The 27,212-nt window shown below is 47.8% G+C and overlaps 1 protein-coding gene across 4 annotated transcripts; it reads right to left on the bottom strand.

The window, feature by feature from the left end:
* Positions 1-322: 322 nt before the first annotated feature.
* Positions 323-26,693, bottom strand: CABP1 (calcium binding protein 1). 4 transcript variants are annotated; one of them, XM_069870784.1, is made up of 8 exons: positions 25,960-26,099; positions 13,932-14,180; positions 9,109-9,285; positions 5,494-5,524; positions 4,666-4,809; positions 3,277-3,386; positions 2,727-2,874; positions 323-942 (listed from the first exon to the last, which is right to left on the bottom strand). In XM_069870784.1, the coding sequence occupies exons 2-8, from the start codon at positions 13,974-13,976 to the stop codon at positions 917-919; spliced, it is 681 nt and encodes a 226-aa protein (XP_069726885.1). In that variant the 5' UTR covers positions 13,977-14,180; positions 25,960-26,099; the 3' UTR covers positions 323-916. The 4 variants fall into 4 exon arrangements, with proteins under 4 accessions (XP_069726885.1, XP_069726883.1, XP_069726886.1 ...); XM_069870782.1 differs by lacking the exon at positions 13,932-14,180 and having other exon boundaries at positions 25,960-26,678; XM_069870785.1 differs by lacking the exon at positions 9,109-9,285.
* Between the last annotated feature and the right edge of the window lie 519 nt (positions 26,694-27,212).

Genomic DNA, 27,212 nt, shown 5'->3' with positions numbered 1-27,212 from the left:
ATTGCTGGCTATACCCCTCCCACCCAGCTCCTCTCTGTACCCTTTCTTCCAGGGCCCACAGGGGCTCTCAACTCCCCCCCTGCAAGCAGGGGAGATACAGAGGTGAGGACTCTCCACACTGCCCTCATAGAGAGGCACCTGAGTCTGTGAGGACAGCAGGAGGGAGGGCAGAGCCCTGCCACAGACTTAGTGGCTGTGACTCCCCTTTCCGCAGCAAGAACTAGCCTCTGGACCCCAGTGCAGATGCTTGCAGCGTGCATCTGCCACAGCCCTTCTCCCCAAGACCAGCCACCACCTCTCACAGTGACATCCAGGCTCCACATCATTTCAGCGTGCATATTTATCACCTTCCCCCCCTGCAAGACATGTATTTGAATTTACTCTTGGTAAACATAACCCAGGAGATGCAAATATGTGCTGGGGAAGCATAAATAACCCCACACGGATAGACACACAGAGACAGCAAACACAGACACGGTTCACCAAGGGAAACCAAGAAGTGCAGAGTATGCCCTGAGGCTGCCACCAGTCCCAATGGCTTTGCTCTCATCCACCAAGCCAAGAGGATTTCTCCTGCCCTTGCTTTGCAGCAGCTGGTGGGAGAATAAAGCCGGGGATGAGGAGTCTAAATTTGCAAATATCCCATGAAAGCATCATGGCAAGTCCTGGCTCTGCAGTTTCCTGCAATCATTTCCAAGGAATGGTTCCAGTTGTAGGAAGTTGTAAGTCTTTCACAGTGTGAAAGGGTGGAGGGGCTTGGGGACCACCACGAGGGAGGAGCAGCAGGTCATCTTGCAATGTCCCAATTGCAGCCAGCCGATAAACCTTCACATGGGAACATCGGGGCTAGATGCTCCACCTAGGTCCTCTTCTGCCCTCTCTAAGGTGCTGATTTTTCTTTAGCTGAGAATTATCTTCAACGGGACATCATGCGAACAAATTCTGCAACCAACAAGAAAAGACAGCCCTGAATCAGAAGGCATCCATGGTCCCCAACCCAGCCCTCACTCCCTTGTGACAGCATGCATCCAGCATGAAACCAAGAGTCTGCACTCTACCAGCAGGCCTGTGCTGCTCTGTGACTAGGCCTGGAGAGCTCACAAAAAACGGGTTTTAATCCTTGCATTAGATATAGTGATATGATCCCACTAGCAGGTCAACTCAGTGCCTCGGTCTCCTTCCCAACCACTGTACAGTCCTCTTTGCACAAGCAACTCCTTGTGATACACACAGCGGCAAGTGTTGTTTCCTTAACTGTAACTTCAGTTAGTCTTGGGGAAACAGACTAAATTCTTGGAAAACCTGCTACTTCACAAAGACTACAGTGAGGGAAAGCACTGCTGTTTTGTTAGGTACCAGTATTTTTGTAGAGAAAAGTTTACTTTGTTGGACTTCGTGCTTTTAAAGATACAGGTTAACTCTTAAGGACACCCTGGATCTATTTTTTCACCACCCTGCAGCTTGTGAAGTCAATTACAATCGTTGAAATTGAGTGTAAATGCCATCATATATAAATGTGTTTTCATTCTGCACTTGAATTGCCAAGGAACTAATAACTCTGCAAAGAGGAGGGCAGTGGAAATTACCCTCTTGACTTCTCCTTTTCCATTGATGGAGCTGTCCTTTGACAACTAAATCAGTAACTCACAGAGAAAATTATACTGGGATAGCATTTCATGTATTTTAGCTGTCTAACATAATTTAGCTGTGGGAAACAAGGAGAGCTACAGTCATATAATCAGCCAGTGCATTAGAACAACTGCAGCTACCAGATACTTTCTAGGGAGACACTTCCCCACTTTTTTTCTTAGCGTTTTCAGCCCTCTGAAGCTTCAGTAGTCCTAAGGACTGAGAGTCCTCCTCATGTAGGGGACCCAGAAAGGCCTCTGAGTCAAAAAAATTATGTCAAATTTGTTCTAATTCTGTAGTTCCTGTGCTTCACCCTTACTGCAAAAGTATATCTGGATTTGCACTAGGAAAACAAGCAGCCTATGCTTTCACACCTTCCAGCTCTTATATCTGCTTAGCTGTCCGATATCAACTGCTTCCCTTGTCAGAAAGCCTTAGCTCTATTAATATTGCTCCTGCCACGGCTAATGGCTAGGATAGTAGCCTAACCACTCTCACTTCCCCAAGTCCTTCTGGCATGAAAAGTGGGAGAAAAAATTGATGATCTCTAGGATGTAACACGACACCTCTAGATCAGATATCTGCAGTCCTAGAGAGCACACCTGGCATGTGACGATCTTCTAGCATAAAGGCACAGAAACAAATTCTCTATAAACCCAGATTAAAAAGATGTGGAAATGGAAAGTGCAATGCGTTCTCCAAAGCAACCCAGCCTCCTCACAGATCTTGCAAGATCTTCAATAGAAAGAAAATTGCCTTATAAAAAGAAGGCTGGCATAACACGTGTGCACCAAAGTCTGCTTCTCTGTGCATATCTCTCACTATGCTAAAGTTATCGAGACCAAATTGAAACCGAGATGCAGGCAAGAGATGATATAGAAATGAACACTTCTGCTGAAGAATTTCCTCTGTGGACCAATGTTCTCCATTTTCCTCAGCTGATGACGGTTAAAAAAACAAGTCTTGTTTTATTTTTCTCTCCATGCTTCAGATAGTGGGGCTTCAAGCGTGCACATCTTCCCTCTGGCTTTCATGTCTGCGCTTAAACTCTGATTCACACCAGAGCGGATGGACAGGGAGAGGTCAGCCCTGCTCACCTTCAAAATCAACACGCCCATCTCCATTCAGATCCACATCCCGAATGATCTCTTCAATATCCCGATGGCCCACCTGCTGCCCTAGAAGCTTCTTCATGGCTTCTCGCAGCTCACTGGTGCTTATCTCCCCATCACCATTGGTGTCAAACTGCAAGTACATGAAAAAAACCAGCAGGGGAAATACAGTTAATGGAAATGGATCTTGCTCTGGGTTAGATTTTGTACTGTCCAGCTCCTGAGTGCTCTATTTTTCCTGCATTCCTTTTGGGTCCCTCCTTTTCCTCCTTTTGTTGCCTTTTGGATCCTGTTTGTTTTTTCTACTCAGAAACCCTTCATAACTGCTGTGTCTGCACCAGCTTTCCTCTTCCTTGCCTCAGGGGTTCCCTATATTAGTGACTGTTCCTCCCTTGTTTCATGCCTGGTTTGGCTCTTTTCCTGTCTTCCACTGTGCTGCCCTCTCCTCCTCCTCTTCTCTTCCCCAGTGGGTCTTCTCTCTTTCCTACCTCCTGTTGCTCACCTCTCTGGGGGGTACCCAGCAGGGAGCACTTACCTCTCTGAAGGCATCGCGGAGCTCTTTTACACCAATCATGTCTGCAGTTTCTGCCAGCAGCTTTGGTCCCATCAGCTCCACAAAATCTTCAAAATCCACATGGCCACCCACTTGGAACAAGAGGAAAGATTGTATGTAAGAACTCTATATGTTAGCCAAGCCCAGCACTCACTTTGCACTTCTGTGTGCCGCAGAGAGAGCTTGGCTCTCCAGGAAGCAAAGCACAGAAGGTGTAGGGTAGCAGAAGGAAAAAAAGAGGTGGTTTTACACTGCCTTTGTATTTTCTGGATTGTGTGGTAGGTGGAATGAGCCTAAGCTATTATGCCCTAGGCTGCCATAGGCTATCACATCCTTATCGCATCATGTAGCAGGTATTAGAGCCTTGATCACTCTAGAGCTCATACCCACACTCCACTGAGCCTGTGTCAAAGGGTACAGCAAGGGCGCAGCATGATGTTCCTGCATGGCCTGGGCAGTGCCCTGCGGCAGTGATGCAGTCTTGCTCCATTAGCCGTGGCTAATGTATGTCGAACTATTTGTTCATCATCATATTAGTTCTTTTTCTTGTTTATCTCCTATCTGAAAGCTGGCAATAACACTCTCAAATTCCTAAGCACTTGTGTGTCAGGTTTATCAACTGCTTTTGTGTGTGACTGGTTGTGTATCTCACAACTGTTTTCCTTCCCTTGACCAAGTACCTTGTCCTCTTTACATGATCACGTTTCAGAAATAACATGCACTGAATATTCTTTTTCCCACCTGGCTGAGGGTAACAACCTACACTGCCACAGACAAAAGGCGACAAAAAACAATAGTGAAAGACAAGGGGCACAAACACAGTTATAATGAATGGGACGTGTTTGTCACAGTTGTCTGTGAGTCCAGAAGACGCCTCCCTCTGACACTGCCAGCGTAGCTTGCTCACAGCCCAACTGCAAGTGCACAGCAGATTCGCAAGCACCTACTGGAGAGTGAACAGCCCATCCACCACCCATTCTGACCACAGCATCTTCATCTTCCCAGGTTCTTTCTTCAGTCTGACACCAGCTCCAATATGACAACACCCACAACCTGTGCACTGATGTCTAACTGTCCACAACAAGGGCAGTTCTACACCTGACAGCATAAGCACGAAGAACAACCCTTCCACAAACTGTTCCCATGCAGCACAGTCCATACAGTCCCTTCATCAGATAACCAGGAAAGAAAGGCATCATCTGGTAGGGACCACAAAAGAACAGGAGGTGACAGGGAGCAAAAATGAGAACCAAAAAAAGAGGGGAGAAGAAAAGACCAAAGGAAAAGAGACAGAAGGAGACTGAGAGAGCCTGAGGCAGTGATACAGGGCACAGCAGCAAAGAGAGGTACAGCTAGCTGGATATTACTCACAGTTCATGTTGATCTGCTGGGAGAGCTCTATCAGCTCCATCTCCGTAGGCATGTAGCCCATGGTTCGCATGCAGTTCCCCAGGTCTCTGCAGTTAATAAACCCATCCTTGTCCTTATCAAACTCCTTAAAGGCTTCTCTTAATTCTGTGGGAAGGGATCCAAAAAAGAACAATACTGTCAGTGACAGTTTGAAATACTTTTTCCAAGAAATCTCTCCAGAATCAGTAGCACTTTATGAGGCCAGACTCCCGAAGATACTCTATATTTTCCCAGCAGATCGCCCTTCAAAGAGGCAACAACCAGAGCAATGTTGAGCTCTTCTATCAGCAGCACTGCTTACTCATTCCTTACAGGAAAGCTTGCTTGGACTACAAATGCCACAAACTGCATTTCTAAACTGCACTCTGTAAAGAAACCGGAAGTACTACGTTTTCACAGCTTTTACCCCTACACTATAATATATAGCACTTACTGTTGGGATTAGCAGGTAAAGCAGCTTCCCTGGAGCCATATTGTTGTATCATGCCCTATGACACTTTCTGTGGGAGCTGGGGTAGATGGCAGTTGCCTGACAGCTAACATCCTTTCTTTTTTTTTAACTTATCCTCCCACCCTGAAGATGCTGGAATGGATTCCTTCAGAGTCAGCAATCTCGCAGTTTTACATATTATTTCTTTTTTACTGGGGTTGTCAGGAATTATTCCAGTAACTGTCTCCCTTGATACGCCGCAAATTATTTTACCCCATGGGGGCCAACCTGAAAGGGCCAGCCAGTACGTTTTCACTGGGCAGAGAGAAAGGTGACACAGAAAGAGTGACAAATTTTACCTTCTATTTCTTCTGGACGCAGTTCTCTATCCTGCAAAAAGAGAATATACTATGTTAAAGCTTGCCACAAATATAGCTTCAGAATAGCACTTGCCGGTGCAAACAGTTCTGGGACAAGCCAGAGAGTGAGAGAAGAAACAAGAAGGTGATGACATGTTTAATACCTTCTACCTAGCAAGGCTTCCCAACCCTCCTCCCTGGCAGGGTGGGTGTTAGCCTGCACACTTCTCTGTGGAAGCCCCTCTCCATCTCACGTGCTGGACAGGGGGATGATAGATGCTCACTCAAAACAGAAGAGACCTAGGTCAGCACAGCAATACTTGTGGCCTCCCCACCTGATGGTACTATGAGCACCTTCATGAGGCTCCTGCATCTCTCCTCAGCATCAAGTCCTGCAGCAGGGTCTGGCCCTGTAGCAATCACGAACTCCTCTAGAGCTCTGATTGTAATTTCCTACTGCAGCTCCTGCTGACGCAGCTACGTCAAAACAGCTGGTAGAAGTCCCTATACCAGCAGGTCTATACCATCATCTCCTTGGATCACTGCCTGATCCCTGTCCTTCTGGCAGAACAGGGGCAGACATGAACTCTCTTACAGCCTATGTCCTAGTGCCATATCCTGCAGTCAGTCCCCACAAAAAGATAAGAACTTCCCCTTTCCCCCCAGCCTCAACTCCATATACAAGCATTTTGAAACCAGGCAGGAAGGCAGACACACAACACGTACATCATCAAGGTCATCTACAAACAAAACAGGACAAGGATTCACCATGTTCAGAAAACACTGCAACTGCAAACATCCAATTTCAATGTCCTGGAAGAAGGGGGAGGACATAAAAGAATATAGGAAAATTCCAACACTGCACCAGGAAGAAGAGATGAGCATAGAAATACACTGCTTTCTGGTTTAAATGCCCTTTCTAATTCCTTTCATGGCTCCCAGACAAATCCAAAACATCTGAGAATTTGAAAACACAGAAACACGATCTCTTTTGTTGTCTCACTCTCGGCTTTCCCCCCCAACTATGGGGAGCTTCTCCTTGCCTTCCAGGTGTCCTCCAGCCTCATCACACGTCCCTGGAGACGATGTCCTTGATCAGTTTGAGAAGGATGATCCTTTGCTATTTAACCACAGGCTCCTCTGGAAATTCTAATGGTGGCTGCTCAGAGCGCATTACAAAGTAGGACACACACTGGTTTATGTCTGTGCAAAAGTGGGCTGTGCCAGAGAAATGACCAGCTTGCCACTCGTAACCTTCCCAGAGGCATCTGTGCTGGATGGAACTTTTGGAGCACATTGGCTCCATTTCATCCTTCACAGACCTGGTATTTTCAAACATGTCATCCCATTTGTTCTGCTTTCATCAACATCAAGTAATAAAACAATTCAAACTCCCCAGACGGGATCCAGGAGGTATTATTGCTCTTCTGCCTTAGATAAAATAGCAGATGAAAACCACCCATGATCAGTACCTACACCCTGTGTCCCTCATTCCAGAGTTTGCAGCCATTAATCCCCAGAGATACTGCTGCATGCCAGCAGCCAGCTCAGTGATTACCATCGCCACAGTGCGACAGGTGCCATGACTCACCTGTACTAGCTGCTGTGCTAACAGAGTGGCTGGGGTAGGACCCAGGCTATCCTCCAGAGGAGTCCTCACTAGACCATCCTCCTCCTTGCTCACTGAGAATCACATTGCAACTGACATGACTGACACATGTCAGAAATGGGGGTTTCAGCACCAGCTCTAATTTTGCACACCAAGGCATTCACATTTGCAGGGCTCTAAGTATATCTTTGCACATGCAGATTCTACCACCAGTGAGCCACAGACTGTGAATGCAAAAGAAGGGGGAGGGCTTACGTCCCTCCAAAATCTGACTCAAGCTATAACTAGCGGCATAAAGAGGTTTTCTGTTTAACTTTGAAAGAAGATCCTCTAAAATGATAAAGGAGGAAAGCTGCTGGGAAGAAATGGGCTGAATCACTCTAAACCTTTTGGAGAACATATGGAAAAAGGAGAGAGTTTAGATCCTAGGTAGGAGCAGAGGTGACCCTCAAGAGAGTCATATGTAATGATTTTACCCTCATTTATTTCTGTTCTATGCAAAATAAATCCTGTTTGTCTACAGTAAGTAAAAGTAAAGCTGTTTATCAGATGTGCTTATTCTACATCAGGGTGGTTAGAGAACTCACTAATCCCGTTTCGGAAATAGTACGGCACTGCGAGTTTGCAGAATGAATATTTGCCCAGTGTGAGCCTTCCACCAGCGAGCTGGACCTATTTCCTTTGTTGGGTAGCTCTGTGCATGTCTGCTTGTGTGAGAATATTACATTTTGTGTGTCAGTGAAATGGCCCAAGGAATATATGTTCACTTAGCTGCCGAAGGCTAGGAAGAACAAAAACCATTTGATCAATACTGACAAATAATGACTCTTTTTTGGGTTGCTGGTTGAAGAAGGGGTTTCAGAGATGAAGATCTACGTGTCTCCTACAGCTGTAGATATCCATCTTAGTGCATGAGTAACCGATTTCTTAGAGGCAAGAAAGCTCTGAATGTCAGGTAACAGGGGTTAGCTTTTTTTTCACCAAAACAATATGGAATGCACTGGGTGACTATCTGACAAAGTGCACATTCACTCATACATATCCACAAAAAGTGTGTTAATAATACGTTTGTGTATATGTCTTTAAATTAATGTTATTGTAGGGATCAAATGTTTATGTGTAAAAATACACAATACTGGGGCATATATTTATGTACATTAATTCGTCCAGGTGTATACATTTGAATTTACATACAGACACGTATTTTTTATTGTGGGTATATAAACGCAAATATTAGATGCATAAGAACACATAGTTACAAATAGGTGCAAATGAATGGATGGGTGTGCTTTTACTATTTATCTCTGTGTGTAAGGGTAGTAGCATTTGGCACTCTGGCACTACTTGCAAATATGAGGACAGACTGATGCTCTTTGGTTTATTTGAGATCGCTGCAGCTTCAGGCTATGCGTGATAGCGTATAAGGATTGTGTTTGGGTATCTGTGAGGAGGCAGATGCACGTTTATTTCTGCTGGCACCAGGGTGCTCACTATGAGCTGATAGGAACAGTACCAAATACGAGCGTCTCTGTGGGACAGCTTGTTCCCAATATGAATGGTCTGATTCGCATTTAAGTGACTATTTAGGCCATAAATACTAATCTGAGCCTCTGGGAATGAGATGTGAATGTCTTGCTGGAATAACAACTTTGAACGCTAGAATCCTCCTGAGCTCATATGACTATGTAAGTCCTGAAGTCCTAGGTCCTTCTCACGAGTCCATATCATTAAGCCTACTTGAGTGCAGGCTTGGATCTATCTTCCATAGCTGCATTTTTAGAAGCCTTCTTTCTTGTTGTTTAGGCACGGGGATATGACTGCACATCCTTCAGGTAAGACATCTGCCTGTGATTGTATTTGTACTTGGAGCTGGAGCCGGGATGCTCAAGACCCAGGGCTGAGGGTTACAGAGCTCCACACAGAGAGAACACGTGGACAGCTCCACATCCCCAGCTCATGCCCACATGGCTTTGTGTGTCTCGCCCGGCTAGGTGCAACTTACGTACAGGTTGCCTGTTTTCTGCGAAGCCCTTCCTCAGGAAGATGCATGCTGGCCCCAGCAGGTTGTGCATGACGGCGCAGTTCTGGGCCAGCACCATGAGTGGACCCTGGTACTCGCAAGCCGACGGACCCTCTTCACTCGTCTGGACAGCCTTATAGCACGTCTTCTCCTCATGGCGGATCTTCCCAGCCAACCAGCAGCAAGCAAACAACACAACAGAGGACGTTACCTCCCCGTCTCGCCCAGCCATTCCTCTGAAGTTATACTGAACCACCTTGCAGAGACTTTATTGCTAAATTTCCTTCATCTGGTCCACACTGCGTGTCCCACCCGCCCCCAGCCTATTAGGATTTATACAGAAGTAGTAAGTCCAGGAGTTCACTTTCAAAAGCTGATAGAAGGGCAACGAACCAGGAGGATTTCTCTTTGATGTGACATCAAACTCCTAGCATCGCTTACATCTACCCAGACACAGCCCAAAGAGCCACACTCTTATTTTCAGCCCCAGAGTTAACCATCCCTCGAAAGAGCTGCAAAGGATGAGCATAACCCAAGTTAACAGTGCATGTACCAGTCTGTGCCCAAGGCACAGCTGCTGGCAGAGGCACACGGGCAGGGCATCCCCAGGAGACCTGCGCAAAGACCCCGTACGAGGCTCTGCATTTCATTTTCAGGAACACAGCATCACATGCTTTACAATATTATTAGAAGGCCGTCTACAGGACCAGGAGGCCCTGCAAACTGCAGGCTCACACTCCCTGTGCCACTTCTGATTAGTCACATCCTCAGGGTCTCAGGCAGTTACTGCACTGGCCTCTTCTGATTATTGACAGTCCCAAAGCGGAGATCAGGCATGGTCACAACATTTTCCTCTGTTTGCATTTGCACATTTTCTAAGTGCACACATCTTGCCAAGCCAGGGCTCCAGAACAGAACCCAGCACTGGATTTTGTAAGGAGGCACTGCTTTCCTTTTATAGAAATGCATTTCCCTGGCTCTGCAAGAAAACTCTTATCCTGATATTCCCATGCAGCTATAAAAAGACAGTACAACCCACAGGACCCTTGGTTTTATAGAATAAACATTAATCATACACCAGATTCCTCTTCAGGAATGATTCTGCTTTTACAGTGGTGTTCCCAGGGGTGATCAGAGAAGCTCTGTCAATTGCCATTGTCTACATTAACCCTTTCCTTAAAGCATGTGGTGCTTTTTCAGGCTAAAAGACCATACACACATGCCCCATTCACACCTGTCCGAATCTGTTGTATCTACTTGCTGCGTCTGCCATGTGCTATAATATATTGCACACGTGTTATATAGTTTGAATTTTTATACAGTCTTACACCAATCTGCTCATATATAATGTCATGTGAGTATCAAGCGTCAAAACAAAAACAACTCAAAAAGCAAGCCATGGAGATAGAAAATGATGAAGCAGTAAAGCATTTTCATTGCAGTCATGGATGAGGAAAAAATCTGTCACCAATTAAATCTGACACATAGGACACTTGTCCTTAAAAACCTGAAGGATGAGCATCCATCCACAAATGGTATATTACAAGCTCAGCTAAATGTCAAGGCAGCTGTGTTGAAGTGCACAGCTTTGTGATATCAGTGTAATATATCTTCCAAATTATCAGCTTTATTTCCATCCAGCACATTTTTCAGTTCAATACACCAAATGATATTAATCACTTAAAATAGCCCACATCGGTTTTGTGTTTAATTCCAGTGAAGCTATGTGAAAGATGAAAGGCCCCACAGCCCCTAATACTTGTTTGCTAACAATTCCGGTCAATATCACTTACTACCAAGCCACAGAGCAGTAACACAGAACAGTCATCCCATTATTATCCTGTGGGGATAGAGACTGCCAGTTTGATGAAACAGTTGCCAAGAGCCACCCAGGATCCTGACCAAACAACCTGATGCAGTGCCAGGACGACAAGATGGACATCTCAGCATGACCCCGGCAGGGGATCCCTGCCCCTCTCTGCCGCTGCAAGCAGGATTTATGGCATTCAATGTTCTTTCTGCCAGCAGTCCCCCAGGTTTCTCCTACAAGTATCCCCAACCAGTTCTCTCCACCACGCTCCGCCTACACCCCAGGAGAGCCAGAAAAGGAACTGTGCTATGGGTACAAGGCACAGCGACATCAGAAACAGAAGCATGCACAACGAAAATGCAAGGACAGGACCAGGGAGCTCAGGCTTTCCCTGTCCCTTCCCCGAGCAAAGGACCACTACCCTTCCTGGCCATACAGCCCTTGGCTGTGTCAGACCAGCGGAGTGGGGAGAGAGAAGATACGGGGATGATTTAGTAATGGCTGTAGTGATGGTGAAGGGAGGCAAAGCGAGGGACCTGGATACCAAGGTCTTCCCTTTCCGCACAGCAGAAGCACAACAGGATTCACTTCATCTTCCTGCCTGTGTGTCAGAGGGAATTTTTGCAGAGCGGCAAGCCCAGATGGGCATCTTCATCCTGACTGCAGTGCTTCTCAGAGGGAAAGGCAGCCAGGCTGGCTGCTGGGATCACCAGGGGGACACTGCAACAGTGGGAAAGAGAAACTGCCAACAACAAAGTTGTGGAGACAAAGCCTGAGCATTGCCACCTGAACAGGCAAGGTTCAGCCTGTCAGCCAGTCCCATTCAGAGCTAGCCAGTGCCTGGGAATGACTCCCAGATTTTGAGTTGAAATCATAATTTCAAGACATCAGTCTGGCACCCAAGACCAGCTTTCATGCAATGTTATCTACAGTCCTTCCTGTTTAGCAATTCAGCAAAATGAGTTTGCTCAAGGCAAAATCTGACAAAAAAGAGCAGGATCACAAAACAGTCAAGTTAAGTTGTGCAACGTAAGATGGATCTGCAAAGTCTACACTATAATAATGTGCGTTGTGATCGGCAGAGCCCCAGGACCTGTCACGATGAGTGCCCGAGGCCTTATTCATGGCTAGTTGGAGTGACGACTGGACTGAGAAATTCTCTAATTCAGCTTTGCAAACTTCTCTTTTTAGTTCTGCCATCCCAGGCCTTCTAGCTAGGCAAGAAGTGCATTATTTCAAGCAGCTTTTAGGAATGAAAGCAAAAATTACCTAAAAAACTGATGACAGAGCTTATAAGTTCTTGAATCCATTTTGATTCAAGCAGCCTGGTCACACATCAGACTTTAATTGCAATCACCTTGATCGTGTTGAGCACAGCTGCGGCCAACTTCTTTTACTGCAAGTTGGAGGCAACCAAGTTGTTTTTTTCATATGTACAGCAATTGGGTAAACATCAACTACTTCTGCCTCTCCCCAAAGGTCACCCTGACCTACAGACTGGTCTCAGCACTGCCAAACTACTTTGTGATGAATTCCCTTCTCCTGTATCCCAGCTCCCCCACAGCAGCACTGTATCATTACCAGCTTTGTTTACAGCAGCAGAGATAAGCAAACTGCTTCTACACAGAAGAGGCAGATCTCCGGCCAGAAGAAACTCCCTTCTAGGGAGGTCTTCCCTCCTCAATAGCTCTTTCCCAGAGGAGCTTTCCTGAGTGGCAAGGTCTCCTGGATGGAGCATCCTGATGGCAGTGGCATTTCACTGTCAGCAAGGCTTCCACAGAGGCTTAGCATAACTTTTTCATTTATCAGTGAATTGCATAGCTTTTTGCTGAGTTATTACATTTTCAGCAATGCTAAGCGAGAACTGCCTGGCTGACGGGTACACAGTGCTGCAAGACTTTTCTCTGTCAGACAAGAAATATTTCTGGGGCACACAATTCCCATTTTAACCTAGTCTTTAACAGCAGAATTGTTCCTGAATCTAATTTTTCCTTGGATCATTGTAAAATCTCGGCACGGAGCATACTATGAGTTGAAGCCCAACAGATACACACAGCAGCTTGCAGATGAAGTCCAGCTGGGCCCAAGCACGCAGATACATGAGCCACGCTGACGTGCAACATGATGCACAAACACACAAGACAGGACCCAGTGGGCCCACTCACAGACAGAAGCATGGACAAACAGATCACAGAGGAAAATATGCTTCTGTACCCAAACACATAAAAAAGAAACTAGATGTGCAAACACACAAAGATGGATATACATAAGAACACACGTATGCCTATATACAGAGTTCTGTGAGGACATCCACTAGCAGGTACACACACACAATGCCATACAAGCAGGGATGCAGGTGTGATGCACACAAATACCCTCTCCTACACTCACAACAAACATTACACACCTGCTCATGCACCTCAGGATGCGTACAGAGGGACAAAAACAGCCAAGGACACACACATATGTCAGATGGGCTCATGAGGTGTACATATTCTTACATGCCCACAGGAATATGTCCAGATATATGCCCATTGACATGTACATGAATGTCATGTCCTATAGAAATGACACACAACTACACTCACGCAGACACCTCTTGATGGTAGCACCTGCATCCCCTCCATCCCCACAAACTCACTCATATACATATACATTAAGGTGCCCATACAGATGTGTGCCAGCACACTGTGCGCATCTACGAAGAACAACCTTGCACCCACCCAGAGAACAATTATACACACAGATAAGCAAGACACAAACCTTCTTGTGTGCATACATACACACATATTTATTTACACACATGCTGTGGCACCTAGCATCCTGGGCTCTAACAGCTGCACTTTCACGAGCAGCTCTTACAGACTGGTGAAGAAAGCTGAACACTTCGTACATATCTCTGTGTTTCTCCCACATCCCCTTCCCGTCTGCCCACAATGTCACCCATCCCAAGAAGCAGGGCTGGAAGCGCACAATGCACTTTGATTCAGGGAACATACCTTTTTTGAGAGGTTTCTCAGTGGAGACTTCACACAGTTGCCCATAATATGCCGAGTCTGCCTTTCCGGTGGACTTGGTTATAAAGGAACTGAAGCAACTGATCCCATTAAAGGTATTCCTTGGGAACAAAGCAAGAAAGGCAGCACCAGGCAAATCCAAACAGCTACTGGCTGCTGGGGCTTCCCTCTTCAGGGAGCTTTTTCTCTCTCTGCCTCTCTCTCTCCGTGTTTTTACTTTATGTTCACTTTCTTGAAGAGATGAAGCAGGAAGGAGAGGGAGGGGAGAGAAACAGACAGAAAGAAAGGGAGAGAAAGGGAGAGAGAGAGTGAGAAGGGGAGAGAGAGGGAGGCGGCTGTATAATCTACATCAGATTAATGTTCAAATCCCTCCCACCCCCCTCAATCTGCAGGCAAGATTGTTTCACTCAAGGGAGAGGGCTGATTCAGGGAGAATTAAAAGAGAGAGGCATCAAAAGAAGTTATTTCAGTGATGAGTTCAGTGAATCCAGCTAGTTTGGGTTCACGCAGCTTCTGAACATCGCATCCCTCTCCACCCCCCTTCTAACTCCTCTTGGCTTTTCAATCACCAGAGCGCTAGGCTGGCCAGAAGGCAATCCACTTAGGGGCTTGAAGCAGAATCCAGAGCTCATTTCAGAGCAGAAATGGACCATTTTTCTGGGTGGGACCTGTTTCAGCTTATATAAACCAGCAGACCTAGAAGCCTCTCATTCTTTTCCTGCCATGGTGGAAGCAAGCCTGGAAGTAGCAGCTCAGGGACCCTACACACTCTCAACCCCAGGATAGTAATTTTTAGCCACAAGGGAGAGACCTTGAGCCAGTCTTGCAGCAAAGTTCTTCTAGATTTCTGCAAGCAGGAATCAGCTGGTGGTTTACCTGCAAAGATGGGCTCACACTTGAATCTTAAATCTGAATAGCCCCAGCAAAGACTTTGGACCACTAAATGGATCCATCCATTCCATTTTGAAGAACCCAAGGCCTGCAATAAATAAGGGGCTTCTAAATTTAGAGCCAGCTCCGAATTCTGGACTTTGGCCCTACTGTGGTAACAGAATGACCTTTGAAAGAAATGAGGTAAGTCCCCGGTACATTTTCCTCTGATCTCAGGCTGAGCATAAGAGAATTCAGTCTGAAAAAAAAAAAAAATTAAATTGCATAAAAAACTCACCACCATACTCGGGCAACAGGATCTGAACAGGATAATCAATGCACCCTTAGCTATGAAGCCACCACAGCTGCAGCTCCACCGTGATCAGAAGCCACGGCATGAAGAGCTACCTCCTTCAAGAACTATGAAGACCAAGATGACATCAACCCTACACCCCTGTCTATGCGGCAGGCTGGTTGAGCACTCAGGTGTTCACAACTTGCTTTGCTAGCATGGTTCTAAACAAAAGGCTCCAGAAAGACGTAACCCATGGGCTGAGCACCTGCACTACAGGCTTTTTTTGTGCAGAAGTCACAAACTCACTCTCCGGGTAGCTCTAGGGCGTAGGATAGAAAAGCTGAGAAGCTGAGATTTCTCTGCTTCTGCCCTGATGGTGCTGTGGCAAATGAAGTATGATTTCAAGGTGAATTGACAGTTGCTTTAGAGCTCAGAGGCTTCTTCCACTAGGGCAGATGAGTTTAGGAGTCCAACTATGACAAGAGTCAACAGCTTCTCCAGTTCCAGTCGCAGCCAGAAGTGCATGGCCAAGCAGGGTAGTGTTTCTTGCTCTTCCTTGTACTAACCACTTCCCAAGAGTGAAGGTAGTGGAACAACCTCCTCTCAGATCTCCTCAATGTCTTCTTCATTGCGTGGCCTGGGAAGGAGCTGCACAAGGTCCACGGGCCCTCCAAAGGCCCTTGCCCCAAGGGTGGATGAGAAAGGGACAGAGAAGAGGGAGAAGCCCTGGTCTGGAAAATCTCCATAGCAGAGCCCACCCATGGTGGACTGGGAAGTGAAACTGTTCCTGCGCTGGGCCCGTCTCCTGCTGTCACAGTTTAAAACCCCTGACACTGGGGACATACACAATCATTCCGTGGAGGCTGTGCCAGCCTTGGGCCTTGCAGCAGGGGCCTTTGCAGGAAGATGACGAAACTCCCAGCTCCTCTCAAGGCTGCCATCTTTAGCACTATTTCTCTTTCCCCTCTTAAAGCAGCTAGTGGGAGACTGATCAGCCAAAATACTGGTCGTTAATAATATCCTCTGTCAGATGGAGTCATTCCCTAGACTCCTTGTTTATTGACAAAGTGCTGTCTCTGTTGAGCAGAAGCTGCCACACAGCAAGCAAGGCACCTGGGTTCCCTCCTGAGACAAACGACTCCAATTCCAGAGCAGAGAGGAGAGAGAATGACCTCCTTGCTGCCAATGAATCTTCCCTTGACAGGCAGCACGGAGGCCAGGAACACCCTGCCATTGAGAAGTGTCCGTCCTCTGCATCCTCCTGGAGAGAGAGCGGAGCAAGGGAGTTAGGCATATGCTGCCAGGAGAATCCATCACAGCCATCACACTGCCATGGGACAGCTTTGGAAGGCAGGCATTGAGCATGACTTAAAGAGCTCTAAAAGCTTCCCAACAAAATCTGAAATGGGCACTCTCTAAGTATTAGCTTGTACTAGAGCTTTCAGAGCCAGCCACCGTGGCACACTGCTGCGTTTGCCCACTCTCCTACATTTCTTCCCTGCAGTTGGAGGCAGCTATAGGAAATGTGCAGGTCAGAATGAGAGGGCTGAGACCTGCTGCCAGGCTTGGCAGGGAGTTCACAATCCTAGAAGGGAAGAGGCAATGGGAGCCCACTTGCACCAGGTTTGCGGCACAGTCACAGTTCTTTGACTGCGAGAACTCTGGCAGAGCTGCAAAGGGCCCAAGAGATGCAATCATAAACAATTTTCTTATCTCCTTATTTACCCTGAATCTCCTAAGAGCAAATCTAGTAGACAGACCCTGCTGACCTCTGAGAAGGAAACGCTCCACATTGGGACCTTGGTCCCATCACTGTCAAGGGCTGCTTGCTTAGAGATAGGCAGGAAAGTGGAGTTAGTAGAAAGGTCATTAGAACATTAGGTTAGAAGGAACATATTTTCCCTCTTCCTCCAACTGAGGCTGCTGTAAGAGAACAGGATGCTGAGAGTAAGTGTGTCAAAACCATTTGTGTGTAGGTGCTGATCCGTGGGTATGCCTATATCTGGGGTAGTCAGTGTGCATGTGGGAGGGCTGCACATGCATGTATACTGGTTTTCCCACACCGTTCTTTTAAGGTCTGGGGTTCTGTTGTGAATTTCCTAAAAATTGGTAAGTACTTTGTAAAATGCGAGTCTTGCCTATGTGCCTGAATCCTTTCCTCAGCCCTGAGGTCTAAGGTGGAGAGCAGAGACCTCAGAGGATGTGGTTTGGCACAGAGCAAGGTCTCAGCTCACAATAAAGAAGCGTTTGGCACACTGACTGACCTGAGTCTAGAGCAGGGAGTAGGCTGGGTAACTTTGCATTGCTCAGGAAATTATTTAAGTGGTTTAATATGTCTGGATTCTTTAAAAAGGAGCATTGCTGTGCTTTGGGTTGGCACCTTTGGCAGAAATGCTCACGCCATAGGAAAATGTTGGATTCCTTCATAGCTAATCCCGTGGCAGCTGTCAGAAACTTTATCCAGTGGCAGCAAACACCCAGCAAGCACAACAGAAAGAACAGAAGTGAATCCAAAACTTGGGACTACTTGTCAGATTGTAGCTTTGCTTGGCAAAAACTTCCATTGTAATCATGGATCTGTGTAGGGAGACTGTTCAGATGCCAGGTCCATTTCAGTGCAGTCTTTCATTTGCTGAAATGTTATATCAGATGGTTGTTCTCAATACAACATAAACACTTCAACAAGGCAATGTCGGTAGGTGGGGGGATGTTAATCTCTGAGGGGACTACATAGTAAAGCAGGAAAAACTCACTCCTTTCATTCACCCTTTTCACTGAAGTCCATAGTTTTACCTAAGAGACCATTGCATGCTTCCAAGATTTAGCATTTTAAAATACACCACCTTATTTAACAAGAATTTTTGGTCTATTTTTTCCTATCTTGGAGTAAAGAATGTGCATAGTCACTAGTAGCTTCCAAATCTGCTCCAACCACTCTTTAGCTGGTGGCCATAGATCTATATTTTACAAGAAACAATCCGGACTTGTTTACTGGATGACCTCAAATGATCCTAAGCACTTGGATTTGTTAACATCCTCCCATTGTCAGTGCTGTCAAGGGCCTAATTTCAAAGTTCTTGACCACTGGAACATGCAGCGGCACTCTGAACTTCTGTGACTGGCTTCCCTCTTCTCTCAGCATCAGGCTTAAGTGCTTTTACTGCACCTCAGGCTGTATCTTCTAACCTTGAATGAACCTTGGACGGTTCCATATTCCAGTCAGACAAGTACAGGTCCATCCCAAGGGTAGGCACCAGCAGGTATTGGTGGATACAGTCCAGATCCTCCTCGAGGGGGAAGGAATATTTCTACAGAGATTTTGGGAACTTACTTTGCTGTCAGCTGTTCCAGGAAGAAAGTGTTGCTGATTCATGCTGTGCATAATATTCTCCTCCATCAGTGCAATTGGACGATCTTCAACCACAAACCCCAGAAAGGTTATTAAAAAGACCAAGGATATTTTCCATCCTTCTCAAGGTAACAAAGCGTGGGCTGTCAAATGGTAAGAACAGCTTTTTCTGTAATTAGCTAGCTTTATTCTGCATTAGATGAAAAGACAGGAACGTGCCATCTCCTGACACCTTCCATGCAAATCTGGTCCAAACCTTTTGCGCTAGCCCAACTTCTAAGTCCCTGTGCAGGTGTGTTGGCCAGAGCACAATGTGTTGTGGAAATGTTCCACAAGATCATCAGTGGGCTACAAAAAGACAAGTATAGGCTTGACAGCCCAGAAGCTGCTGTGACAATTTGCCATGTATATGCAGTACAAAGACTGTTTAAAACAAACCTTATGTGGACCCTTCCCTTTGCTCAGGGATATGAGAACTGTAAATTACTCTGTTCATCTGGGACTAGTGCAAAAGCAACTCATTCTGCCCTGGCTCCCTCACCTCTTTCAAAATAAAAGGGACGGGTCAGTATTTGGCTGCTACACTGAGTTGTTTAGAAAGCATAGCAGATCATTAGATGAGCAGAGGCCTGGGAACCAATACAAACCAAATACTCCAAACCAACCCTGCAGCATTACGTGAGATGTACTACCATAAACCTGAGGACTGCCTCACTTCTATTTTGAGTAAGGTTCTGACAGCACATTTAGAAGAATCAGACTGTATCCCAGTATGAGGTCTCAGCTACGTCTCAACACAGTTGGTCACAAACTACCTAAACCCTTTTGGGGTCATTTCAGCAGAATGCAGGGGGGTTGCTGGTGGTTTTCTGCTTCCTGCCTTCAACCACTGTGACATGATGATTCACAATGTCACACAGTTGCTTGTTTCCTTCCAAGAGCAGAGTATGTATTTCTACCACCTGAGATGAAGCAATGTTGTATATTCTTCCCAAAGATGGTACATAGTACCTTAGGGGAGGAATGGGTGGAAGAAATTATTAGGCTATTGCTAATGACTTCATTCACAGGTAGTATGGATGGTCTTACACTGGTGCAGAAAGCCACTGAAAAATCAAATATGACCATACAAGCTATGGGAGCTGTTTGCCTTCATTTCTAAATAGGGCATTTGATTGAAAATGGAGGATTACTCAAGTTCACGGGCACTGCTGTTGCTCTCTAAGGTCACAGGAATGTCAGAGGATTATTGAAAGGGAGCCTAAAGTTAGCTAAGCTTCTTGTACTGGATGTACACCATATAGCTGCTTGTTATTGGAAATCAATACCACTCATGGGCCCATCAGGGAAAAACAGTTACTGAAGCTGCTATGCTGCAAAGAACTACAACTAATTCAACTGACAAACCTGCAGCCTAGCCACTAACTCTAAAGCTAAACTCTTCCCTGATGCTTTGTTCAGATCCAATATCGCATGGAACAAAAGTCAATGCGGTATAGGTTGGTGGAATGCACAGTGGACTAATTTAAAGAATGATAAATTTTTCATTGAAAGATTTTCTTCTCTCAAAAGATAAGCTGAATCTAACCAGATGGTTTGTGTATTTCAGCATATTAGATCATGCTGCCGTATATTTCATGAATGGAATATTTAATGAATGTTCTTTTAGATTGGTTTTATTTTTATGTCTTTCCCTACCCTTTTAAAACAGATTTGTTTAAAAAGTATATCACTGACAGAGATTAATGTTTGCTGGCAGACCCATTGCAAGCAGGAAGCTTATCCATTGCTCCTCAGTGATTCCGTGAGCCTGGCTCCCATCCCTCAAGCTCTTTCAAGCAATAAACACGATAAATTTTTCTCTCAGCTGAACAAGGGGGAACTGAGCGGGTGTGTTCAAGAGGAGCAGTATTTTTCCGTGTCCGTTACATACAGAAAACAGGCGAGACGTACCTGCGGAGGCACGGCGGGTGTCAGCGGGCAGGGACGTACGGGCAGATCGGTTTAAGCCCAGGACCGCGTACGCTGCCACAGAGGCCGCAGCCCAGGCTCGGAGCCCGAGCGCACGGGACGCCTCCATGGCGGGAAGGGACCGCCCGCAGCAGGGGGCGCCCCGGGGCCGGGCGGGAGCCCGGGAGGAGCCGCCGCTGCCCCGCGGTCCCGGGGGAGCCCCGCGGTCCCGGGGGAGCCCCGCGGTCCCGGGGGAGCCCCGCGGTCCCGGGGGAGCCCCGCGGTCCCGGGGGAGCCCCGCGGCGGCGGCTGCAGGAGCGGACCCGGCACGCCCGTCCCTCTCCGCGCCCTCCGGGGAACCTCGCGCGGCCGAACAAGCCGTCGGAGGCGCCGTAGAACAGCCGACGGAGGATACGGCGCTGCTGCGGGTTGTTTTCCCTCCCAACCTTTGCACCCACGCTCCGTACCGGCGAGCTGAGGCTACGCAATGGGATCAGCATCGCTGCAGCGGCTGGTCGCTTTGAACCAGAAGTCATCTGTTCACCCCGAATTACTATGCCGATTTAACATTACAATGACTAGCTACTAGAGTGCTGCTCGGTTTGCCGCCAGCACCGACACGCCACTGCCTCAACTGCCTCACAGCACGGTAAGACGCGACACACCAGCAAACCTTTCAGCTTTGCCATCCCATTCCATGACACCCTAAAGCGTCTATCCCTGGCATCGCTGCTCCAGCTCAGCTCAACGTGCCGCAGCCTCCCTCGCCAGTACAGGAGAGCAAGTGGAAACTCCCATTCCTGAGCTGTTAACCACTCTCCCTCAGCTGGGCTGGCCAGGCTCTTCTGGCAGAGCTCCAAATGTGGTCCCGATGCAGCGACTGCTCCTGGGCAAAACCTCATTAGAATCACCTGAAGCCAAAGCCACTGGAGGGGTCAACGTCATCCTGCAGATCAGGAGACCAGAAGGGCGAGAGGTTGGACAAGGTGCTTTTTCATAATGGCTCCCGGACAGGTTAGAGGAATATATTCTTGACACCTGCTTCCCACACAGGCAGCCTGGGGACACACCCTGTCCCAAAACCTGAGCCACCTGCTGTAAAGTCCACGAAGACCTGGTAAGAAGAATGAAAGCCCATGAGTAAAGGAAGATGGAGCAGGACAAGAAAAGGAAGATGATGCAGGAAACGCAGAAAGATTCCTTCCCTATTTTAATGGTAATGCAGACACTGACATTAAAAGGAGTAGTGTTGATAGGAGAGGCTTTTAACTCCCTGTACAAATAGAAATACAAAAGCCTCTTTGGCCACAGTGCTAACAGCAGAAGTCTGTAAATATTTAACGACTCCCTACAGCATTGTTTGACCCTTCTGATGCCCATGCTACCAGAGGCAATTAACAGAAAACTGTTGGGGAATCACCTCACTGAAAAATTTAACAGTCGGGCAGGGTGTGAAAGCTAAATGGCTCTGCAAATGGTCAGGTCTCACGTGTCAGGATCATTTGCAAATTAATATTACATAGCAAAGGCTCAGAAAAAGCTCAAGCTCTTCTTAAAGATGCCAGCTAGGCCAACACTGTGGCACAGGAGGAATGCGGTGATGAGAATCAGCGGGTTTCTGTGCTGCGGTACCTATACAGCACTGTGCCGTGAGCCTGGTGCCAAGCTGCTGCGTGCTTGTGCTGCATCACCGCTGTCCTGGGAAACCTCCTGCCACAAACCTGTTGCATAATGGTCCCTGCCACCACTGCAGACCCAGTCTCTATGCTGCTGTTGCTACTGTTCTCACAGTAACAAACTGTGTTCTGCTGCCAGGCTGCCACCTCACTGCCATCCCAGCTGCCAAGGGAGCACTGCTCCTCTTCTGTTATTGATATGTAACTGCTTGATACCGCGCTTGCTAAACTGTGTCCTATAGGCACTCTAGGACCATCATGCTGTTTGGCTCTGCAGGGGTGACAGCATGTTCTTCTTTGCTCCCGGACATTCCTTTACCAAAGGGCCACTTCAACATTATCCTGCCACCAGGCCAAAATCATACGAAGCATCCTCCCCACGCTCTCTTTTCTTGTCACTTTCACACTTTGCTGCATTATCACATATGCACCCCGTTGCCAACTGCACCGGTGTGTCACTGCACATCTCACACTGTGCTGAGCTACTGCTGCTGCAGAGCCACTTCAAAACACTGCTGTCCCACCACTGCATGCATCGTATAACCAACCTGTACGCATGGTGCACTTCCATCGCCAGGCAAGTCTTTGGTGTTGCCCTTGTGCTAACTCTCAGCCCTGCTTCCACAACTGCAGCATGGTGGTAACACCTCACTCACTGCCTTCTGGTACAATGTGATGGTGGTGTCGGAGCAGTGCAGTCCTTTGCTAATATCACACCAGAAGTAATCACTGCTGTGTAGAATAGCTCCCATCTGGAATATTGTATTACTGCATCATTAGACTGCTAAACTCTTCTTTCAGGCTACAACACTACATAATTATCACACCTGTGCACTGCCAAACTCCTGCTGCGTGGTACCAGCATCACATCTCTGTTTTGCCACAGGATTGCATTACCACACCACTGCGTTGTCAGTGCTGTCCTCTCCAGGCACTCAGTGCCATGTTACAATGTAAGCTAACCCAGTATAAACTCCACAGCAGAGTGCTTTTCTGCAGCTGCCTCACCGATCCGATGTGCAAAGATGTCATTGGACTAAGACGACATCCTGGTTTAACCTAATACATCATTACAGTACTCTACACGTGCCAATTCACGTACCAGTCAATTACAAAATGGTAAGATGCTCTAAAAGAGTATTATTGCTTTATTGTATTAGAACATCACTGTATCAATATAGTATGAGCCTAATTAATAAAATATCATTGCATCCTGTATCCTGGCAGTATCTCAGCATTCTACTGGAGTACACACCCACAGTGCACTAAATTGCTGTGCTAGTTATATAAACACAGCACTTCTGCCTTCACTCTGTTCTTTTTTTTCTGCACAGCTACAAATCTGTCTCCTTCAGAGACAACCCTGTAGTCCTGGGCTGCTCCTTTTTGCTGTTACTGCAACAATGACATCCTCTGTGAAGTCATATCTGCAATATATTCTGCGTATCTGATTGTACCACTGTAGTGCCTGCATCTGCAGCCACATCACTGCACCGCAGTAGAACAACAGAGTGATGTTCCACATCTGTAGAGGTGGGACATGATATACTGATGCCACGGGACCACAGCGCTCTGATGCTACAGATATGCATCACTGTGCTCCTCTCCTTCCATGCACTGCAAAATTACCATTTTAACAGTTTCACAGCGGGCTGGAGAGAAGTTCTTGTATTAAATAGCCTGCTGAGCTGTTGCTCTCTTCTAATTACAATGTGGAGCAGACTAGCCTTATAGCATCTGCAGCCATATACTGCAAACCTGGACACTTCTGCGCCCATGATCCTACCTCAGCCCAGGCTGCAACTTGGGCTCCTGCAGGTTTAAGTCCTTGCATTTCTCAAAATATTACTCACATTTTTACACAATGGTTAACATTTATTTCTTTACATACAAAATTTCCATTGTTCAGTTCCATTTCAAAATTTCCACAGTCCTTATCCTTGGGCCCTTATTAATCCCAGGATTTGACTTTCCTACAAAAATCTTCACATATTTCTTCCTGTAACCAACTCTTTGCATCTACCACATTATAGTTCCTCTTCTCGTACCCATAAATCTGTATAGCCCTATTGCAGCCCACTCCTACAAGCCAGTCCTAAAATCTCCATTAGATGGTTGTTCTCTCGTAGTTACTTCAAACAAAGCAAGCAAGAGATTAACGAAGACAGAAATGGGAATATAATATTGCGTTCCAAAAGAAAGATGTTGGTGTTTGTTTATAAGCACTGGTACAACGCACCTAGCAAAAAGAAGAAAAACAGAATTGTTATCTGTCTTGTTTCTGTAAGGGGCATTGTTCAACACTGCAATTAAATTTTGCTAAGTTTGTGCCTTTCAGAAGTATCTCATGACACTGGAGAGCAGGACAGGTAAGATAAAAATGCTGTTCAGGTGAGGTTTCTGTAAGTGGGAGCCCTGGTGTGGAGCTGTTTGCATTTCTGACACTTTGGGGACATACAGCTGCCTAGACTTAAATTTTGTTCTCAGATACATCTTCATTTTTCTCAGAACTACAGGGACAGCACAAGTCAGGGCTGAGCCCACAGATTTCAAAGCCTGGTGCTGGAACATTTCTTTTTGTAACCTGGTTGAGAACCAAGCTGCTCACCAGGACCTTCTTCATCACTACTATGAAATTTTAATCTAGACTTCTGGTATATCATTGGCACAGAAAGGGCAATATTCCTTCTGAGTTAAACACGACCATAACATTCATAAATTACAGACTGCCAATGAGGATGCAGAATTACTGAGAATAGATGCAGTTTCTTTTTTCTCTGGAGAAGTCACAGTGAACAGAATTGGACAATGCTCCTTGACACACGAGTACACAGATACACCTCCTTCCACCCAGTTACAAAAATACTTCTCATTCTCCTCATAATCTTAAAAACAGGAAGGGGGGAAAAAAGGGGGAAAAAAAGAAAAGAAGAGAGAAAAGAAGAGAGAAAAGAAGAGAGAAAAGAAGAGAGAAAAGAAGAGAGAAAAAAAGAAAAAAAAAGAAAAAAAAGAAAAAAAGAAAAAAAGAAAAAAAGAAAAAAAAGAAAAAAAAGAAAAAAAAGAAAAAAAAGAAAAAAAAGAAAAAAAAAGAAAAAAAAGAAAAAAAAGAAAAAAAAGCCCAATGACAACAAACTCCACAAATCCTAATTCTGGTTTAATCGATCACTTCCAGGGTTGGAACTTAGCCGTGCATACTACTGGCTTATACCTATAATTGTGCTTCTTTGAGATTGCAGCTACATTAATCTTCCCGGAGATTACATCTCCCAGTAACATCCCTAAATGGCTGTAAGAGAAAATTCCGAGCCAGTCTCCCTCTGCCTTTTCATTTTTAGAGGATAGCCCTGTTGGGTAATTTCACTACAAGAAGCAGCTAAAAGCGACAGCTTTGTACCGAAAGAGCTTGCAAACACCGAAAGCATCTGTTCCATCCTAACATAGTGACTGGGAAGGCTTCGGAATTGGGTCAGGATTTTTCAGTCTTCCTCTCCACTACCTTCTCCTGACAGCTTCTGCCATCAGAAATGATTCATATGCTGATTGTACAGAGATGTACCATAAGGAGCTGTAAACAAATACAGCAAAGCAAGGCTGGGAGCCAGAGAGATGGGATCTCATCAGTAAATACATTTTCACAATTCGCTACTCCGACTCTCACCCTCCGCAGGCAGAGCCTCAACTTCCCCGGGGACGGGGGCAGCGCCGGCTCTTCCCCCGCCGGCGGCGCCCTCGGCGAGGGCTCCGACCCGCGCGCCCCCAGCCGCTCCGCTCCACATCGCCGGGCGCAGTCGGGCCGGGAAGCAGCGCGTTCGCCGCTGCGGGCTGCGCCCCGGGGCGCGGGGGCGCGACGAGCGGCTCTCTGCCTCTTACCTGGCCAAAGACCGAGCTGAGCACGGGGTGCAGCCGGTGGAAGAGGGGGTCCGATTCCACCGACCGGTCGCTGCCGCTGGACTTGGTGGAGTACTTGCTGCTGGATTTGGACAGGGGCGAAGCGCCTTCCGAGAACCTCAGGGACTCTCTGCTCGACCCCTGCCTGTGACTGGAGAGAAAGTCCTCCTGCGCCGCCTCCCCATCCCTGTCTGGGAGCGGCTGGTCCGGGGGGCGGCCGTGCCCGGCGTGCGGCGGGAGGCGGTGGTGCCGCCGCGATGCCCGCGCCGGGTCCTTGCCACCTCCTTCCGCCGGCTCGGGCCGGCTCTCCCCCCGTCCGTGTGACGGCTTCCCCGCGCCCCGCGCTCCGTCCTCGCGGGCGTCCGGGTGGCAGAGCGGCCTGCGGGCGCTGGGCTCCCCGGGGAGCGGCTCCGGGCTCTGCTCCCGCCCCGCCCGCCCGCCCGCCGCTCCGCCGTCCCGGGCGCGGCCGCCGCGGGGCCGGGGCCGGTTCCCCGCCGCCCGCAGCAGCGAAGTGCGGGACTCGCTCTTCGCCATGGAGGAGCCGCTCATCGCGGGGCCGCTAGAGCCGCATCCCCGGCCGGGCGGAGCGCCGCTGCGGGCAGGGCTGCGGCGCGCCGCTCACGGCATGTCCTGCGGAGGGAGACCCGCTTAAATCCCGCACCGCGGCCCATGTGACAGCGCAGACAAAGGCCGTGGCGGGGGCACCGTTCCCCGGTCCCCCCCCCGCGCCGCCGCCTCCCCAGGTGAGTCGGGGCCTCCCCCCGCCGTGGGGTGCGGGCGGCGGCGGCGGCGGGCGGGGCTCCCGCAGCGCGGCGGGCGGGCAGGGCCCGCGGCCCCGAGCACGGCGTGGAGGGGTCGCTGAGGCCATCGCCCCCGGGGAAGGGGCAGAGTGCCGGGGGGCCGAGCCCCCGCCCCACCTCGCCTCTCGGAAGACGCCTCCGCTCCGGCAGCGGAGCCCGCGGCGTGGGGGGCTGTCCCACCGGAGCGCTCCCCTGGGGGCTCAGCCCACCGGAACGAGACCGCGGGGGCGTCGGTCGGCACCCACACGTCTCGGCGTTACAACGGAGAGGATCCAAAGCCTTGACCCAAATCCCAGGTTTCCCAAAGTTCACGAGAATTGGGCGCTCAGTCGCTGCCTGTCGGACACTGCCCTCGGGGAAGTTCAGATGCAGCCTTTGAAATGGAAAGAGAGGCTTTGTTAGGGCACGTTATAGAAGGGTATAAAATTGAAGGAG

This window comes from Phaenicophaeus curvirostris, chromosome 17, assembly GCF_032191515.1.
Source record: "Phaenicophaeus curvirostris isolate KB17595 chromosome 17, BPBGC_Pcur_1.0, whole genome shotgun sequence".
NCBI lineage: Eukaryota > Metazoa > Chordata > Aves > Cuculiformes > Cuculidae > Phaenicophaeus > Phaenicophaeus curvirostris.
Note: the sequence above shows the minus strand (reverse complement) of the source record. Positions and strands in the feature narration are given on the sequence as shown.